General features: G+C 36.7%; 1 protein-coding gene across 1 annotated transcript; it reads left to right on the top strand.

The window, feature by feature from the left end:
- Nucleotides 1-1,439: 1,439 nt before the first annotated feature.
- On the top strand, nucleotides 1,440-15,935 carry LOC144440268 (uncharacterized). Its single transcript, XM_078129608.1, has 4 exons — nucleotides 1,440-1,547; nucleotides 10,046-10,364; nucleotides 10,849-11,256; nucleotides 13,879-15,935. The coding sequence occupies exons 2-4, from the start codon at nucleotides 10,310-10,312 to the stop codon at nucleotides 14,025-14,027; spliced, it is 612 nt and encodes a 203-aa protein (XP_077985734.1). The 5' UTR covers nucleotides 1,440-1,547; nucleotides 10,046-10,309; the 3' UTR covers nucleotides 14,028-15,935.
- Nucleotides 15,936-20,973: the final 5,038 nt, after the last annotated feature.

Genomic DNA, 20,973 nt, shown 5'->3' with positions numbered 1-20,973 from the left:
TTTCCCACATAATTGCCGATGCAGCGATCAACTGAAAACACAAGATATGTCGATACCTCCTTCCACTATCAAAATATCTATTAGCAATGTGGGAAGGGAAAACCCGAGGGTACTTCCATAAGTTTACATGTATATGGGTACTTGCCGCCACAGGTATATCAATATTTGCCGCCAAAATGGGCTTACTTTTTAACGAAAAAAATCCAAATATGTCGACTTTTCATGTGAAAGTTCCCTTATCATGGGTTGATAACATGAAAAACATTTTAATGCTTTGGAAATACCAGATAATTCTCCCTAACAATAATTCTGTTGTGGATTATATACATAGTGGTTTGTACCCGGGCCGCAAAACGTGACCCGTCAGATAAGCTGGGTAGCACACCTCCCTCCCACCACAGAGGGAAAAGATAGTATGGAACGGCGTTCCATAGTTTTAATTTTTTTAACACCATGGACCTTCGAAATGAATTGTTGCCAAGGTTTTTTTTTGTTTAAACTCTTCCGAAGATAAGTTCATTCCACTTTTGAACTCTGGTAACTTATGTAAATAACTTTGCTTCATTTGGTTATTTTGCGGCAATGAAAAATACAGAGAGGAATCTCCCTCTATGAACTGAAACGTTTGTAACACTGTTTGCTCTTTGGGCATGTGGCCTTATTGTTCTGAAATAAAATGACTGACTGATTTTACATCATGGCATTTTAAAATGTAGGCTTACTTACCTTACACCGTCATTTTTTACTCGTTTCAATTCTTCAACAATCCCATGCATGAAGAAGGTGGACATATCAAACCAATCCAACACTTGAAATCGTTGCAGTTTAGAGGAAAATCTAAAGATATGGCTACATATATTTCACAAACATACTAATTTGCTAACATTCACAACAATATATTATGTTCTAATTTTGCTATTGTTACGTCACGTAAGAATTTGCATAAAATGTTCTTAATAATGCGGCGCTCAAACGTATCATATCGTATCCCAGAATTCAAAGCTTACATTCATACTTCGAACACTGGCAAATGCAAAGAGCGTCAAGTTTGTTCCTTTTTAGCGGTTCTTTCTCTGCAAGGCAAGGTAGCCTCTTATAGTGATAATCATGGATGGCTAAACGCGCTGTTTTTCCATGTTCCTCATGATCATTTATTCCTCTGTTTAGCAATGAGTGTGTTGCCACACGCGTCCTTAAAAACTATTTATCGTTTATTTAATCTCTCATCCTTGGAAATAATGCTATTAATAATTATAATTAATAATATTATTATGTTTAATATTGTTTTATTTGTTATTAGTCAACCTCACCCTAAGCAGTCATGATCCGTCTGACACTCGCACACAATGCAGTCACATTTACGCCCTCTACGACCATTTTCTGATTGAAGCCACAGCGTGTAATTCCAGGAATTAGACCACGTGATACTCACTATAGCCTGCTAACTTTTCAACCCTAATGAGACATGCTACACCTCAATTTAAACATACATTCATTGCTTATGAAGAGTTTGACGTCATTTGTTGTCGTTATTTAAGAAGTGTCAGGTAAGCTTGCATCTTAATATTTCGTTGTAATTATACTCCACGGCAATGAATCAAGGACATCACACTTCTAGGACAGTGTAATGTCGTTGAAAATAGAAAAAAAAATGTTTTGTGTTTATGCCTGAAATAAGGTCAGACATGCCGTGTGCAAATATACGTAAATATGTATACAACATTATATGCGATACTTGACTAACGTCAGCACACTTTGTAACCCAGTCCTTAAGCACAACGGCAAACTTTCGCTGTGTGGGTATGCGCCAACAGGTGGTTGATATGTTAAATGACACGCCTGGGTATTAAAACCTGCCTCTGCAATTCAATTTGTTTTTCTACCCACCAGCCAAACTAAACATTATACGAAAAGTCATATCTGACCATGTCTTTCCACCGGGGTAAGTCTGGTGAGTATGAAATGAAGTTCCACCTTTGACTTAATTTACCCAGGGTGATCTCTCCCATGTGGGTTGTAGGCGGTCAAAAGTGTCACTTCGTCTCGTACTACCCCTTGATAGATATGGTGGTTAGGTGGGTCACAGGTAGGGTAAAGGTTGGGGTAAAGGTGGGTAAATTGGTGACTTTTCGTATAGTGAAGGCCAGTGTAGATTTGGGTTGCTGAGAATTATACACATGTACTCCCTAATCAGATTCATATAAAAATTCCCCAAACTAGCTGGTCGTCTTGATTTTTCAAGTTATCAAAATACAATTAAAAATCTCAATATCATACCCTTGACATCACATGTTTGATATTGATGGCATAAATCATTATAGTGTCATCATCATTTTTCCATGTAAACACATTGCTCTGTAGATGGGGTGATATCTGCAACTGTCTGATCTCTCGCTGATCTAATTAGCATTGTAAGGTGAAGGACACACCTATAGCGCATGCTCAGGGATTCATTATCTTCGTCTCTCCTGGGGCGCATTCGATTTGCCCAAACATGATTGTGATTAATCTGACGTCATTTCTCGAAACGAGGTTGTAAACAAAACGCTCAATCACGATCATGATTACTTACATGTAAACATTTTTTTAAAGTTTCGTATATTTCCGATAAATTAAATGATTTTACATCGTCAAAATGATTACAATGATAACAAAATATCAATCTGACCGAACACAATTTATTTACATAATGTTTTCCGTCATTTCTAACTTGCAGCCACGGGCGCGCGATCCCCCTATGATTACGTTGTCCGCCATCTTGTAATCACGGCAATCATGGTTTGGGGCATGATTACTATGATTACCAATCATGATTGTGATTTGTATTTATCAAACGTAAAATCATGATTGTGATTGATAAATCATGATTATGATTGTGCAAATCGAACGCGCCCTTGGTTCCCAGCTGATCAATAACACCAAACAATTACAACTCGAAGAACTCAGTTCTCTACAGTATATCAGAGATTGCCTTTATCATTTTTTTCAAGAACGTGTGTACACGCGCGTGTGTTCGATTATTGGTCACATGTATTGAACCCCGACCCATTACACAGTTTGACTTCCATGTAAAATCTTTGTGACTCTTACCCGACTTGGAATTACTATTGTTTTGATATCTCTACGAAATCCTAATCATACCTTTAATCTTAATTTCGTCTCGACTGAAGAACACTGGCGCCAACATATAGTTTAATTACCGTGACTGTATATGCTTGATTAGCCCGAGAAGTTTATAACCAACACAAAATAAAAAAAGACGATAACCTGCAAAGAAAAATCAAGTTAGACATATTTTACCTTTCCCACGAAATGTCGTTAATTGATCACTGCTATCAATTCATATTATGATTTTTGGAGATAGAACAACATCTGGGTACCGAGCTCAATTTTGATACAAAGAAACCATCCTGTCTTTGACATGTGGTCAACCATTTGGGAGATTTCTGGTAGTGATATACCGGAAAACTATTGGTGATGACGTCACTAATATGCTAATCAAATGATGGCACTCTTCAAGTTACCGCGACACTAGCTATTGTATCGCCACAATCATATTTAATAAGTTGATAGCAGTATTCAAGGCAATCATACTAAAGATAGAAATAAGTCTGATTGGACTTTTCCTTTAAGTTGATAGCAGTAATCAATACAAGTGTACTAAAGGCAGAAATAAGTCTGACTGGACTTTTCCTTTAAGTTGATAGCAGTAATCAATACAAGTGTACTAAAGGCAGAAATAAGTCTGACTGGACTTTTCCTTTAAGTTGATTGCAGTAATCAATACAAGTGTACTAAAGGCAGAAATAAGTCTGACTGGACTTTTCCTTTAAGTTGATAGCAGTAATCAATACAAGTGTACTAAAGGCAGAAATAAGTCTGACTGGACTTTTCCTTTAAGTTGATAGCAGTAACCAATACAAGTGTACTAAAGGTAGAAATAAGTCTGATTGAACTTTTCCTTTAAGTTGATAGCAGTAATCAATACACGTGTACTAAAGGTAGAAATAAGTCTGACTGGACTTTTCCTTTAAGTTGACAGCAGTAATCAATACAAGTGTACTAAAGGCAGAAATAAGTTTGACTGGACTTTTCCTTTAAGTTGATAGCAGTAATCAATACAAGTGTACTAAAGGCAGAAATAAGTCTGACTGGACTTTTCCTTTAAGTTGATAGCAGTAACCAATACAAGTGTACTAAAGGTAGAAATAAGTCTGATTGAACTTTTCTTTTAAGTTGATAGCAGTAATCAATACACGTGTACTAAAGGTAGAAATAAGTCTGACTGGACTTTTCCTTTAAGTTGATAACAGTAATCAATAAAAGTGTACTAAAGGTAGAAATAAGTCTGATTGGAGTTTTACTTTAAGTTGATAGCAGTAATCAATACAAGTGTACTAAAGGTAGAAATAAGTCTGACTGGAGTTTTCCTTTAAGTTGATTGCAGTAATCAATACAAGTGTACTGAAGACAGAAATAAGTCTGACTGGACTTTTACTTTAAGTTGATAGCAGTAATCAATACAAGTGTACTAAAGGTAGAAATAAGTCTGACTGGAGTTTTCCTTTAAGTTGATTGCAGTAATCAATACAAGTGTACTGAAGACAGAAATAAGTCTGACTGGACTTTCCTTTAAGTTGATAGCAATCACTACAAGTGTACTAAAGGCAGAAATAAGTCTGACTGGACTTTTACTTTAAGTTGATAGCAGTAATCAATACAAGTGTACTAAAGGCAGAAATAAGTCTGACTGGACTTTTACTTTAAGTTGATAGCAGTAATCAATACAAGTGTACTAAAGGCAGAAATAAGTCTGACTGGACTTTTCCCTTAGAGCAGGGTCCATGTGGATATAATGATTGCTAGAGATTTTATTCAATAGAAAAATTCACATTACATGTAAATGTTGTTATGAGAATGATGCATGTAACTATTCATATAAGCATAAATTTTACTTTAATTTACCTATGGAAATCTACTGTACATGAAGTAGGATTTTGAGTGCAAGGTTGAGGTCATATTGCCATTTCTGTGGGGGTTTTGCCTGTTGGTTTTAAAGCTATAAAACAAATCTTTGACAAAACAATTCAGTGGCTGTTAATATTGTTGTTGTTGTTGTTGTTGTTGTTGTTGTTGTTGTTGTTGTTGTTGTTGTCGTCGTCGTCGTCGTCGTCTAAATTAGTGTCACTTTCAATCAATATCATTTGAAACCAAAATCAACAGAAAAATCATTGGTATTCTTAGGCCTAAAAAAATGTTTTGTTCCGCTTACCCAACCCCGCCTACTTTTTCACTGCCAACCCTAAACTTTTTGTTACACATATGAGAAAAAAATAATAAAATCGCGAAAATTGTGAAGTCTCGCCAGAAATAGTGGATGTGGAAACTAACATCAACTGAAAAAGACAATATAAAACTGTCATTCCGGTCTGTAATGGCTGTACATCTGATGAGAAGAAACCAACAACACAGAGACCATATGGAAAACAACAGAAAACATAACTACCTGAACTAGACACTCACATATGAAAAAAAATAAATAAAAAACCTACCTAACCCATATATATTAAAATTGGGCGCAATCGGAAGCACACATTTCTTTTTTTATTCAAGGCCTTATAGGATTTTCTAGATGTGTGCCGTTAAAGGCTGCTAGTGGTGTTGTTTACGCCCTAATGATCGCATAGGTACTCGTAACATACATATATATCCAGCCTGCAGGCATAAGTCGACACCATTTTGAAACAACTTTAATTCAATACAGTAACATGACTATTAAATGATTTAATATGTGTTTCACCTTTGTCACGAAAATCGCCATTCAAACAGTTTGACCTTATGACTTATAATAAGGTCAACTAATCCCGGTATGCATGCGGTGATACCTAGCTCGTAGCGCTAGCGTATCTAGTAGTGTTACAGAGTGATGTAGGCATTGATCTATTAAAAAGAAGGCGTAGTACTCCACTAAAGCTCACATTGTCCATTGATTCAAGTATCTACATTTGTATATTTGTATATAGCTTTTCAATAGCTGAATTGGCTGTCAACATGTACACAACAAGCCTTGTGGTGTGAACTAGGGCGGTGATAAGAATTCCGCGGATGGTGTGTGTGATCATTCAGGTGATGATAACAGCTAGTAAGATCTGCAAGCAGAGTATTGATAACATGACCTTCCAATCTTGAACGAGTGGGCTTCCTGTGTTGTTGTTGTCGTCGTGGTCGTCGTCGCCGCCGCCGCCGTAAACGTTTTGCTTGCTTGTTTGTTTGATTTTGTCTATCTATCTATCTATCTATCTATCTATCTATCTATCTATCTATCTATCTATCTATCTATCTATCTATCTATCTATCTATCTATCTGTCTGTCTGTCTGTCTGTCTGTCTGTCTGTCTGTCTGTCTGTCTGTCTCGTTCAACCATGTAAAATATGATTGACCTACGAGATCTGAACTATGAACCGAAGCCAAGTAATGAAAAAAAAAACCAAGTCACGAGTATTTTCAGGCTGAACGAATAACAATTTTTTGAAAATAATATCAATATACTTGCGCAACCGTATACGTAAGTTATGGCGATTTCCATATCTTCAATCTGGTATTTCGTCGGAACACCGCAGTCCCCTCCCCCCCCCCCCCACACACACACACCCGTAGTGGGGGTGCTTCCATAGAAAGGTGTATTGGTAAGTGCCGTCCAAATGTGTAACTTTTTTCACGAAACTCCCCAAATACATGTATATATCGGTCGAGTATCGATAAAATGAGAACCGTCTTATGACTTTAGAAATACAGTCACAGACCAAGAAAAAACTGAGGTCTGTTTGGGACTGGAAATCATGAACAGTGGCTGTGTTTGGATTATAAGTAGAAAGGTTAATGTTTTGGTCGTCGCACAACACCATGTGAAAATACGGACAGTAGCGTACCGCCCTCTTCCATGCGTACAACCTATGACGTAGAAGTAGATTTGCGTTGCCGTGCGTGGGGTAGAACGACAATGATTTTTGTTCGAACGCATTGAGTTAGAACCACAGCACAATACAACACTTGATCTGTCTACCATAACACGTATCGACTAACCGTAAAGGTTACCTCAATATATTCAATACAAGAACGATTTCAAACTAGTTAGTAAGCGATTTATTGCATTCGTCGTGTCAACCAGGAAAGACCAAGAGGTCAAGACTATTTAGCACACATTAATGTCAGTTCCATCAATGACATCTAAACTGGTTTAGATGTCATTGATGTCATTGATGTCACAGAATTTGGCACTTAGTGTATTGGAAATGACCAGTCAATGGTCCATACAAATAAAGTCTAGACTGTCTAATGAACCATATATTATAATGGTCGATGTGAGTCATAGTCATTCATACTTCGCTTCGATGATTTAATTTTGCTTTTGGATAGTGGATAATAGAAGTGCAATTTATACTGGTCTAAGTTGACGGTACAAGTAAAATGTACTTGTAATAATATTTAGTAAATATACATGACAAAGACATACATTGAAACCTAAGGCCAATATACACACACTGAGACAAACATGCATACATGGACACTCGCACGCACGTACGCACGCACACACACGCACGCACACATACATACATACATACATACATACATACATACATACATACATACATACATACATACATACTTACACTTGCAAACAAACAACGGTACTCGTATCGCCATTTCTAGAACACTTAGGGCTATCTATACGAATATATGTAATGTTATTCATACGGGTCATGGACTCCGTTTGTTTAAACCTAAATGCCAATGTTGTCTTGCTCCAGCCAATTTAGTAGTGAATCATCAACAGAATTACGACTGGTCACCCATGTATGCAGCTCAACATTTCTCACCCTACGATGCATGCACCATGGAAACACAAATATCCATCCACGGAATTAACCCCTCCCCCCTGGGAATGATCCGGTGAGAGAGAGTTCAACTATCCTTAATTGAAGTACGAACAACATGAACAACTGAATTCAACCTACACAAATAATCCCAAAATACTACTTTGAACGTCAATGCCATTTCATGCACACAAAATGTCTCCAGTTCAATTGGCCGGTGTCTCCTCCTTTCTATGTCTCTTTTTCGATAGTAGAGGGGAGAGTCCGCCCCAGGTCCCAATCAGCTTTCCATGTCAACCTCTTCTATCTCAACAACATGATATATAGCCAGGGTAACATGATGATGCAGTTATTATATGTAATTAGGGGTCTCTCATCGATACGCATTCCCCAAAGATATGAAGCGTTCTACTGCCGTTTTATGTTGAGTTTCCTTTCTGAAGTCGACTGTATTTCACATTGTATCCGCTTTCTATTTGTCATTTTTTGCTTAGAATTGCTCCCATTGATTCTTGTTATTTGGGTATCTGATGTATCGGTACTCTTGATGCGAATTTCAACCACAGATTTATTATCTATCTGTAGTAGGAAATAAAAAACAAACATTTTTGATATGAAGGTCTCTCGTCAGTTGCTAACCATCATTGTGGTATTGTAATGACTAGAGTTAACCCAGTAGCTTGAATTTGAACCTTGTAAATTGTTAAAGACTACCACTGGGCTGGGGTTCACAAAGAGGTCCACGATATGTGATACTAATGTAACGTTTCGTAACTGCTAGGAAACGAGTCTTACCAGGGTTGGTGCATTCTTGAATTCTTCGGATTAATTAATGCATTTGAAATGACCGGTAATCTTTTCTGGGACAATCACGAAATCATGTGGTATGACACATTTTTTTTCTTCAAATTGATCCAATTAACCACCTAGCAATCTGTTAAAAAATGAGACAAAATAATATTTTTTTCTCGTTTTTTTTTGTAATGTATGTAGTACAAATTTCAATACTTTCGAATTCGTTAATTTACGTGTTTTTTTATTGCACGTTCAAAGAAAGAAAGTGAAAACATTTACCAAGAAAGCTGAAAAAAAACTCCCCGCTCAAAAAAAGGAACTAGACTTTACATTCCACTTCTAAATCATTACAAATATTTCTAATTTGTTGTTCCCTGTGGAAATGAAATGTTGAAGTTGTTTAGCATCCTTGATATTTACAATTAATCAATTGAAAGACGGGAATACTCGCTTTAACATGCACTCATAAATATTTATTGCGATAATGATTAAATGATATAGCAAAATATCGAAATAATAGGGTGTCCTAGAATAATTTGTTTTTGCAGTAAATTTTTGTGGGGTCTCTTAGACTAGCGAAATTGCTAGTCACTTCCCATAGTATTTCACAAGAGTTTGAAAACAAAGCGAACGCTGTTACAGGCCGGTCGGGAAATTTAAAATAGGTGGGGTAGGTAGATTTGTTTTCATATGTGAGTGTCTAGTTCAGGTAGTTATGTTTTCCTTTGTTTTCCATATGGTCTCTGTGTTATTAGTTTATTCTCATCAGATGTACAACCATTGTGGAATGGAAAACAGCTTTATTTTGTCTTTTTACGTTGATGTCAATTTCCGCATCCACTATTTCACGCGAGACTTCACACAATTTTCGTGATTTTATTAATATTTTTTCTTGAATATGTAAAAAAAAAAAAGAGTTGTAGGGCCGGTTGACGGGAACCAAGCATTTTTTTAAATGCCATGAAAAGTGACTACATTGGCAGAATTTGATATACATGTAGTTGTCAAATTGATAGAGATTGTTGATAGTTTATAATTCAGTGAGTGCCAGTGTAATCGACCTCATATCAATGGAATGTCTTGAAGGACTTGAAAGAATTTACCTGCTGTCACAAGAATGTCAATGTTTCCTCATTCACTCGACCCCTGTACAATAAATGTCGTGGGAGGCTTGTTTTCGTACACGTGCCTGGAATCTGACCGTTCTGTGGGACAACAGCAAGTGACGTCACCACTAATTGTGATCACGTGGTACTAATATATTACTGCAAAGAGAACGAGGACTAGAGTGCGAGGTTGATTTCTCCCAGTCGACTAACTTGAAAGAATTGTCTAAATCTTGCCCTTATACATTTTTCTTTTATCTTACCCCCAGCTTACGTACATGTCGGCAAAGTACCCATGCAAAGTAGCTTTGATGTGTGTTGATGTCCCGACACTTGTTAGGATCCACACGTTGGCCAGACATACTACCAAATAAGGAAACTATTGACATGTGACATCAGCGAAATTCCCCCACCTCCGCTAAACGATGGACAACCAAATCAACCCAATATAAGATGTGCAATGTGTAAGAACGAACGACACTGCAGTCAGGACCACAGCTTCAAGCCTCTCTTTCATCAATATCACTACAACCATGTATAATTCAGTCGGCATTTGGATGATGTTCTTTCCCGTGATGGTCTTTGCAGGTGAGCGTTGATATTATTTATATACAACATGTTTTGATTTTCTTTCTTTCTTTCTTTCTTTCTTTCTTTCTTTCTTACTTACATTCCCTCTCTCGTTCTTGCAAAAAAGTACTACTTCGAAACTTATAAATGTTCAACACAATTCCAACAAATGAAATCATTTTGGAATGTCATTATTCTGTTCAATATTCAACGTCGAGTTTAGAATACCTCTGTTTGTCTGTCTCTGTGTGTGTGTGTGTGTGTCTGTCTGTCTGTCTGTCTGTCTGTCACTCTCTCTGTCCCTCTCTGTCTCTCTGTCTGTCACTCTCTCTGTCCCTCTCTGTCTCTCTGTCTCTCTCATCTCAAGGAAGAAAAAGAACGAACTCAAAGTTGTAAGACTTCGACTAAGTACTTTGTGCTTGTGCTGCGTTGCATAGCTATCTTTCACAGTGGTATCGCATGAATTATTAATTTGTTGTCTGTGTTGTATTTCCATCGTTAGGTACGCCAATGAGTTCTGCAGACGGTGTGAAAATGACAAATCTGGTTCAAGTTCCGATAGGTTATAATATCGCTGTCGGCACACCCTTCGTTGCTACAACAATTTTTGTGAACTACCGCCACGTAACCGACACAGATATGATCACAGTGACTTTAATGCGGTACGACTCAGATATAATACTTCAAGAAGACTTCATAAATATGTCTCGCCTGGACGGGTTGTCGTCATGTATAGGACAGTACTGTGTGTTTTTAAGTATCAGCGGACAAAACATTATCACAAATTTATTTTTCCAAAATATAACGATGGAGGACTTTGACGAGTATGAAGTGTCAGTATACGTCCAAGGAGATGACAGTGATCTGTTCGATCAGGTACGGGGGACGTTTTACATTGCTGAGAAACAAGGTGAGTTGTGCGCACTTAGAAAGTGTTTCTATAATCATGTCCGATTTGGACGTAGAGAGACGAGGCGATTTATTTTACTGAGAAACAAGGGGAGTTGTCATACATGCATAGAAAGTTTCTTTACCGCAATGATTTGTGACGTCACATCAGGCGGCTATGATGTCATACTATAACGACCAATTGTACAGGAGCATGGGAAAGGGATGGAAAGTGAAAATGGAGATTATTTCTTTCAAACTTTTGTGTACAATAATTGTCCTTGTCACTGCACAGATACACTTTCTTTGAACGCCACTGTTTCATTTTCAGATTCTTGCATCAATAGTTTCATCATGAGGGTATACTATGATCATTCTTTTACTTACAAATTAAAGTGACTATTTGAGTTCAAATTAGGTGACACGGCGTTTTTTTTACATCCCACACGAGGTTTTGGTACAAATCACACGGATACACAAGAAATGATACATTTTATCTCACTGGAACACAAATCTTCATTGTTTACTCTACTGGTGTGTATTTGTGCTCTCAGTGACATAAAATGTATCATTTCATGTGCTTGTATGCGCATGCGTGCTATCAGTGTATGTATCTTGTTTCGAGTAATTTAGAACAAACACTATGAGAAATGTAAAATTAAAAACACGGTGCCGCCTAACTGAAATTCTATAGTCACTCTATTTTGGTTGTATCTTTCCTATAGACAAGACTTTCTCATAGCATAAAAACCACCACTATAAAAAGTACTGCCTCAGCAGTTTTCAATCCCCCAAGTCTTATCACTTGGTCCAACAGGTATTATACTCGTACGTGTGGTATCCCAGAGCAGAGACTACGGAAGCCCACTATCAATTACCAGGTCTCAATATTTACCTAAGAGCTCGACATTATTGCCAGGGTTGTTTTTTGGGTTTTTTTTTGTTCCTTTGTATTTTTCAATTCGATCTCGGTGCACACTCTGAATGAATGATCACTAAGAGTTTAATGAAAACATTAAATGTTTACATTTGAGTAGTTCTCGAGAGAAGAAAATTCAATACAACTTTTTGACCCAAGGCGCACCCGTGCTTTTAACATTCAAGGAATATAACACTCCTGTAATACATATACAAGGTCAGATCAAGGCTTGACATTCGCAAACATTTCTTCAGTCTCAGAGTCATTGATATTTGGAACAGTTTACCGGAGTCAGCTATTACTGCTTCATCAGTTAATCAGTTTAAGGCATTTGTTGATCACCACCTCAGAACAGTGAGGGGTCTTTAAAAGCCTGATTGGCTTCCTACCCCAATAAATCCATGGTAAATTCATGGTAAATGCATGGTAAATTCATATACATACATTCAAGTGACTGAGATTATTCTGATGCATAGATTCGGTCACATAATACTAGTAGTTGATATTATGGGATACAAAAATTCTTCTATCGCTCACGCAATGTTTTAGATCATACATATACACAATGTACTGGGATACAAAATAATCCCACACTCCATCGGCTAAGATGGAATATCTCGTTGGGAAGATTTGTTTTATCTTGGCCTGTGTATTGTACAATCCGCAGGCAAGCATGAGACAAAAAAAATCCCAAACAAGTGTGAGATATTCCATCTTATACTATTGGAGAGTGTCATTTTTTTGCTCATGGCTTCTTTACTCTGACAAAAATAAAATAAAATAAATTCAAACATTGATACAAAGTATAGGATCAATTTTATGAAAATCGTGTTATATATTCGTCAGCAATGACTCCTGACAGCGCCTCATGCAAAAGTAAGAAAAGGATACATTACATTTTTAAGTTTGAAAGTTGATTAATTGAATGAGTCAATATTCTCGATCGATCTCCAATCAGATAACGTGAACTGTAACAGATCTAGAGTAGGTCGGATGCAATATGGAGCTCTCTCAGATAGCAATAGTTTTATATCTACATATGCCAAGACTTTTTGAAAATTAATAGCTTCTAGGCTAGGGAGTCTCGTGCTTTTTTTTAACAATAATAGTATAGGCATGATTAAGGTATGGTTGTGACGTCACGACTCATGTGCCTCTTGAAAACATCATTTGAAAGTCACATTGGCGTTAATATTCCTTATTCATTGTTGCCTGAACAATAGTGTTTTGTCTTGAAGAGGGCATGTGAGAGTCACATAGGAATGACTCTTTCATTCATTGTTTCACATACTGTTGCCAGCAATGAAAGATTGCCATCTTTTTATCGTATTACAAATATAATTTCAAGTGCCTCTAGATTGTGTGTGTGTGTGTTATGTGTATGTGACAGAGACAGACAGAGACAGCACACCCCCCCCCCACACACACACACACACAAACTTAGATAGGGGAAACACAGACGGGGACAGAGAGAGAGGGGGAGAATGTGCATCAGACAGACAGACAGACAGACAGACAGACAGACACAGTTTGAAAGGGTACATTTGCAAATTTTCTATACTTGTCATGAAATATATACTAGTTCATTCAACCCACTGGGATGTATTTTGAAATTCCGAAACTTTACTACCTTATGCATATTCCAATCTTTTTCACCGCTACATTGTTTATTTCATATAGTTTACAACTTAACTCTGTTTTCTCTTTCATTTTACTTTGCTATAGATGCAAAAGCAACGACATCAAACACAGTATCTGAATGCAAGTGCAAAGCTCCGAAAGAAAGACGAACAAAGAATCGAAAACGCGGCCGATCTAAAAGTCATCGCAGAGGTCACGGTGCAGGCAAACGGAACAACCGAAAAAGAGATTGATTTCGGAAAGGTTGGCCCACATATGCCATTGACGAACATACAGGATAATAAGGGGCGAGATCAGTTCAATGTAGATAAAAAAAAGACTATTTTTTTTTATTTTGGGGTGGAGAGGGGAAGGGGTAGCCATTTTAGTTCTCATCCTACGAAAATCGATTCTACTTATAATGAATCTGTTTGTACCCTTAAATGAAAATATTTCTAAAAAAAATGTCAAATTGAGGAGTAGAAGAACTTTCGGTACAGTAAATGCATTGTCGACAAAAGAACGATTTTTGCCAGCTGAATTCATATTCATATCACTACATACTAATTCATACTGATTTGAAATTAATTATGCTGTCCGAAACACTTCCAATGTTGGCCAATTTAGTTCGAAGGGGGGGGGAGGGGTGCGGTCTGAGGCCTAACTAAAAGAATTTAGGGTTTTTTTTTTTATCCTACAATGAACTATTGATCTCGTCCTTTACTTTGCATGTCAAACTAACAAAAACATTTAGAAATTAAGGCATCAACGTAGAACAGGACTGACTTCTATTGGTGAAACGTAATTTCTAGCTAGAGAAGCACACAGCTGCCTGGAAACAGTCTCATGTATGTAAGTTAGCATTAACATAGTTTTAGCGCTAAGTATAGACTGGCTGAGTTTTACAGTGGTTTTGGAAGATTTATATTATGGGTCACGGGACGGTCAAGTAGTAGTGAACACTGGGATTCGACACCGTTGCTAGGAGACATATTAATCTCCATTCCAGCCTAGTACTATAGTTTATAAGTTGACAACTGTATAGTCAATTCAAGGCTATAAATTAGTTTAATTATATTTTTGTTTGGTGATACAGTTTCAAACTCACCATGGCTGATCAAACGTTATAAGCGACATCAGATATCGGTTTTCGGTCCGATTCAGTTGTTAGTTTATGCATAACAATTTATGGGCATTGGAAATTTATTTCAAGAGTATGTAGGTTTTGTAGATGGGTTATACGTAGGACAACATGACTTTTAAGGTGATTCTCTCCTCTGAAAGGAAGGCCGCCCTCTAGCTGTCGATGACTGTGTGTACAAGTGTGTACAAGAAGTTTGTAAATGGTGACTGTTATGTTGTCATAGTTACCGACGTCTTTTCTAGAATTCTTTCTTGTTGAATATTGGAAAATGAGGTTGAATAATGAAGATGAAATTAAACCAGTAGAGTTTTAGTTGGATTGATTCTCTCCATGTGTCTCGCGGGGACGAATTTCACTGTTGATCAGAGTTGTTAAAATCCCTCCTAACTTTGACATATGGAAGCTTGCTTCTGAGCCTTCTGAAATACGAATAGAGATTTTGAGGTCCACCGTCTTGTTTTCAAATAAATTGTCAATCTGTTTGTTACTCCCCATAGAATAAACATAGTAATCGGCGGCCATATTGGATTCTAAAATCACTTAATATAAATTATAACTTTAACATTGTCACCTCTATTTCACAACATGCGTACGTTGGCCTCTAATAATTTCTTTATTTTAACTGAGAACTTGAGTTTTCTTGAGCAAAGGTAACATCAAAAGGTTAAAAAGTTTATTTCTGAAGTGATTTTCACGTAAAGGCATTCATACTTAGTACGATCAGAACTGTATCAAGATATTCGCCGAATTCAGATCTCTGGTACTGACAGCGCATCGAATTACGATTATATGCAAAACTTTAAACAGAAGCTGTTCATTTGAGGAAGTGTTGACATTTTATAGCGCTTTTGTTTCTGTTTGTATTTTTTATCTCCTGTGCACATAATGGCTTAACAATGAGTCTTATCCACTCCTTTTACACACGCATTGATCATTTTGAACGTTAAATAAGGACAGGAATTTTCACAATCCCGTACTTGTTTTTATTTTCATACAAATATAAATGAAATGTTTAAACTTTGCCGATCTTTATTAGATTCAAGAAAGAGAATATAATTGTATGTAAATTACTGAAGTTTTTTATGCAAATGATATGTAAATAATTCTAAAATTGAGTATATGTAATATGTTTGTACAATAATTGAATAATTAAATAATTAATAAATGAATAATTGGATCGAAATAAAGTGTTTATTAATTAGTGTGTGTGTGTGTGTGTATATATATATATATATATATATATATATATATATATATATATATATATATATATATATATATATATATATATATATATATTGCTTCTTGATCTATGAAAGTGAAACTGTTAGTAGGAAACACAAAAACCATGTATTTGGCTCAAATATATACAACAGATCTAGGTTACACTTAACATTATCAGCTAACCATAGACAGTTGACAGTAATATAAGCCAACAAAGGAAAAAAGATGTACATGTGTCGTGTCTAAAGGTTTTTTTATCGGGTTGAGGACTGAGGGGGTGGGGCGGGGGAGGGCTCCACTGCCCGTCTTTGATCAAATTGAGAAAGTGAAAATAACTGCATATACAATAATGAACGGAACAAAAAGCGTGGAACGAAAATTATATGTGAACTGTTTTCTTGGATGATAAATCAATATATATTTACTTTAATATTCTTTGTACACAAGTCCAATCTGATTAGTTTATCACATAATAATGACAGAAGTCATACAGAGAAAGATAATGGGGACAATGAACACTCCCCTGCTCCAAACCCCTCCTAATCATACAAAACTTTTAGACAAAACACATGTACAATTGTATTTCTTTGTTGGCCTATGTTACTGTAACAAAGCCTGCTTCAAGTGACCGTTTACTTGGTTTGTGTGATGTGATACAATAATGCAGAAACAAATAAGAAACTGTATATTCTACACGGCAATAACATGATCGCAATATCTTGCTACATTTTATCTATTATGAGATAAATATATCTAACTAGACGCAGACATGCGGGCGCCAATGTTTTGATGTTTGTATTTGATGTCTGCATGGTTGCATATTATTAGTCCATTTCATTTAGACACAATGTTACAAGAAACTGTATTCATTTAACCTTGAGTTTAATGTCTGAAGTTTCTCATTGATCTGTACGTGGTTGAATCAGACAGGATCGATGAACGTTAACTTGAAATGGGCGATACTTTAACCAAAAAACTTTACTCTGGAGTGCACTCTCCAAATCATGTACTATAAAGTTATTCAAACAGCTCCATTTCATACATCATAGTGGTGCCAATTAATGACTTTATTGTAGTCACCCTCAAACCTTCGTGTATGTATTGTGTACTCAGGTCACGACCTTTTGCTAATACACAAACAGTTTCACGTGAGGTTGTCAAATGATTATCACTTTAAGAGTGGTATTTGACAGCATGTTGTCATTGTAATTGACAAAAGCTGACGTGAATGAAGACCTGGTCTCATAACCACGTCACCACACTAAGAAAAAAAAATATACATGATACCACGTTACTATTGTATGATAAGACCCTGGCAGTGAAGCGTTTCATTTTTGAAAAAAAAAGTGTTGTATTTTCATAATTTTGAAAAAAAAAAAGATAAACATGCGTAAGCTTATATTTCGTCTTGGCGTATACTAAGTCCATGGAGTCCCAATATACCAAAATGTTTCCCGCCAAAACAAAAAATTCCAAAATGTGACATTCATCTAGTGCACTTAGTATTCATTTAATTATACAGTAATTAGTTGCCTTATGTAAGTTTAGCGACAATGATTCACTGTCAATGAGGACAATTCCCAATATAATTCCTCGTTCAGATAAGGAAAAGGGAACGTTTTGGGGATTATATAATTATACCTGCATAATTAGCTTAACGTATGAAAAACCAGGGAAGAGTTTTGTCACATTTTGAATGTTTTGAGGCACCACAGAACGAAGAGTCATAAAATAGACGTGCATTATTGTGACGTCATAGCGCGACGAGAGCTTACAACTAAGATGTTGTTCGAATCCGTTCAACTTGGTTTGAAAATTGTATGATATAGGTTGTTATTTTTTTATACAAAAACGTACAAATTAATGTTTAGCTAGTCACCAACGCTGTCCCAATGACAGCACATGGCCTTGAATAATCATCCAATCAAAGTACCATGGTTTATAACTGGTGTGTTTACATGTCGGATTTGCAGTGACAGTAATAAATGATACTTTTAAGTTAAAACTAGCACACTACAAACTCAGTACGATAACAGCACCGGGTGACATAGTATAGTGCAGATAGAAGCAATGGCGGGAAAATTTTAAGCAGACAAAATTGATTGCGAGAAATTTTGTAATGAGATAAAAATAATGGCGGGAAAACTTTCTTGGTACATGTACTAGGACTTTGTGGACTTCGTATATGTGCATACGGCAACTGAATACTTTTTTTGAATACTTTTTTTGAATATTTCCAACATCGATGCCTGCCCTCAGCGGTCAACGAACTCGGAAAAACGTTACACTTTGTTATGAAGATGATGTACTAGTAATGACATCAACAACAATCATATGTTAATTTAAATTTTTCAACGTCCTGTTTAGAGAAATAGATAGTCCTATTATCAATGTATCATGGTTGTATGTATGTATGTATGTATGTATGTATGTATGTATGTATGTATGTATGTATAATAATCTTTATTTCTCCAAATAAATTCGGAAATTTGTTGAATGGTCGCCGCAAGAGCAGGGTCGTTCGGCAGGGTCAAACTGAGCATCACCCTTCTTACATACTAGACCTAGTTAAAATTTATAACAAACCCAGCCGACACCAGGCGGGTTCGAACCCAAAGTGCAGAGGTAAGAGGCGTACGAGCTAACCGTTCAGCCACCGACAACCCGATATGTATGTATGTATATTGTATGTATGTATGTATGTATGTATGTATGTATGTATGTATGTATGTATGTCTGTGTGTGTATGTTTGTATGTATGTATGTATGTATGTATGTATGTATGTATGTATGTATGTATGTATGTATGTATGTATGTATTCATCTATGTATCTGTGTGTGATCCCAAATTCTTACAATGTGTTCAAAGTAGCCCGATTACACACGTGGCATTCTAAAGTAGCGTCAGTCATAAATATAAATTAGAGAATTGTACCGCTGTAGTAGTCGTTCCCACACCCACTCACATTGCTTTTGAACATATTAATACGGACACAAACACCAAGGCAAACGACCGGGGTTCCCCAACTTTAGTGCGTAGGATGTTGCCTGAATGAGCGCATGCGTTTCAGATGACCTGGAAATAAAAGTTGATGAGTTCGCACCATACCCTTGATGGTCCAGTCTTTATTTCTTTGAGGTGGTGATTGGTAGTAGAAAATAAATTATTACTGAAGACCGAGTAGCATGAGTGAAATGAAATAAAAGATGAATCACTGTTAGTTAAACCTTGTATGTTTTATTCGGGGTAGATCAGGAGAGAGAGAGAGAGAGAGAGAGAGAGAGAGAGAGAGAGAGAGAGAGAGAGAGAGAGAGAGAGAGAGAGAGAGAGAGAGAGAGAGAGAGAGAGAGAGAGAGCGAGAGAGAGAGACAGAGAGAGAGAGAGAGACAGAGAGAGACAGAGAGAGACAGAGACACAGACACAGACACAGACAGACAGACACAGACAGACGGACAGACAGACGGACAGACAGATAGACACAGACAGACAGACAGACAGTCAGACAGACAGACAGACTGAGATAGAGAGAGAAGGGGAGATAGAGACAGACAGATACATACATACATACATACATACATACATACATACATACATACATACCGACAGACAGACAGACAGACAGACAGACAGACAGACACAGACAGACACAGACAGTCAGACAGACAGACTGAGATAGAGAGAGAGAAGGGGAGATAGAGACAGACAGATAGATAGATACAGACATACATACATACATACATACATACATACATACATACATTCATACATACATACATACATACATACATACATACATACATACATACATACATACATACATACATACCGACAGACAGACAGACAGACAGACAGACAGATAGACAGACAGACAGACAGACAGACAGACAGAAATAGACAAAGAGACAGGCATAGACGGAGAGACAGGGACAAAAACATTGTCGTAGCGTTTCAAATTTGAATTCTTTACGAATATTACATTCACATGTATATGGGAGTCTGCACTGTAGCCCATATGTATACCCACATCCCTCGAGTTGTGCATGTACATACTCACTGGCTGCTAGATACATTCAAAACTTAAGTTGCATATTTAACAAGTCGAGAGGCCTGTCCTATGTAATTCATTAAGCGATTTCATTCTTAAGTTTTTAATTGTGTTGAACTTTTAAAAGTATCGAAATTGCATTTTCTTGTAAGAATGAATAAAAAAAACCCAAGTTAATTAAACTATTATAAAGAAGATATCAATGGATAATAGTATTCATTGGTTCAAAAATATCAACATGCCCAGAAATACCATTTGATTGAAGTGTATTTTTCAACACAGATCTACCATTCCAGTCGAAAGGCATACTCTGTATAAGACTGATTACCACCATGAGAAGATATCCCGTTAACGTTAGCTAAACATAAAACTATATGTAAGTAGTGTAGTATAATTTAGTTGCCATGGTTACATTGTGTAATTGTACAAATTTCACAATTTGGAATGTTAGGCATTGCTTGTGAATTCCTAAAAGATAAACAGTTTTCAACAGTTGTTTTTGTGTCTACGTACTTCCTCTTGAAACCACATGTCATTGCGGTTAACCGTCACATTCCGACGTACAAACCGTAAATAGGTTCCCGGGATTTCCCAAAATGGTACGGTTCATCGACCTCATCAATTTTTCAACAACAAAAAAATGACAACTTCGCATTACTCTTTCTCATTAAACCTTCCTTTCTCTATTAACAATGTGTGTTAAGAAGGGGAAATTTGTCCACTGACCGCTAGAACCACTGCCAGGTTGCTGGTAGACTGTGTAATACATGGACAGTGAAGAGAATA

Source organism: Glandiceps talaboti, chromosome 9 (assembly GCF_964340395.1).
Source record: "Glandiceps talaboti chromosome 9, keGlaTala1.1, whole genome shotgun sequence".
Classification (NCBI taxonomy): Eukaryota; Metazoa; Hemichordata; class Enteropneusta; family Spengelidae; genus Glandiceps; species Glandiceps talaboti.
Note: the sequence above shows the minus strand (reverse complement) of the source record. Positions and strands in the feature narration are given on the sequence as shown.

Coding starts and splice junctions, on each gene's coding strand:
- LOC144440268 (XM_078129608.1), top strand. CDS start 10,310: ATGTATAATTCAGTCGGCATTTGGATGATGTTCTTTCCCGTGATGGTC. Junction 10,365..10,848: donor TCCCGTGATGGTCTTTGCAG/GTGAGCGTTGAT, acceptor TTCCATCGTTAG/GTACGCCAATGAGTTCTGCA. Junction 11,257..13,878: donor TTACATTGCTGAGAAACAAG/GTGAGTTGTGCG, acceptor ACTTTGCTATAG/ATGCAAAAGCAACGACATCA.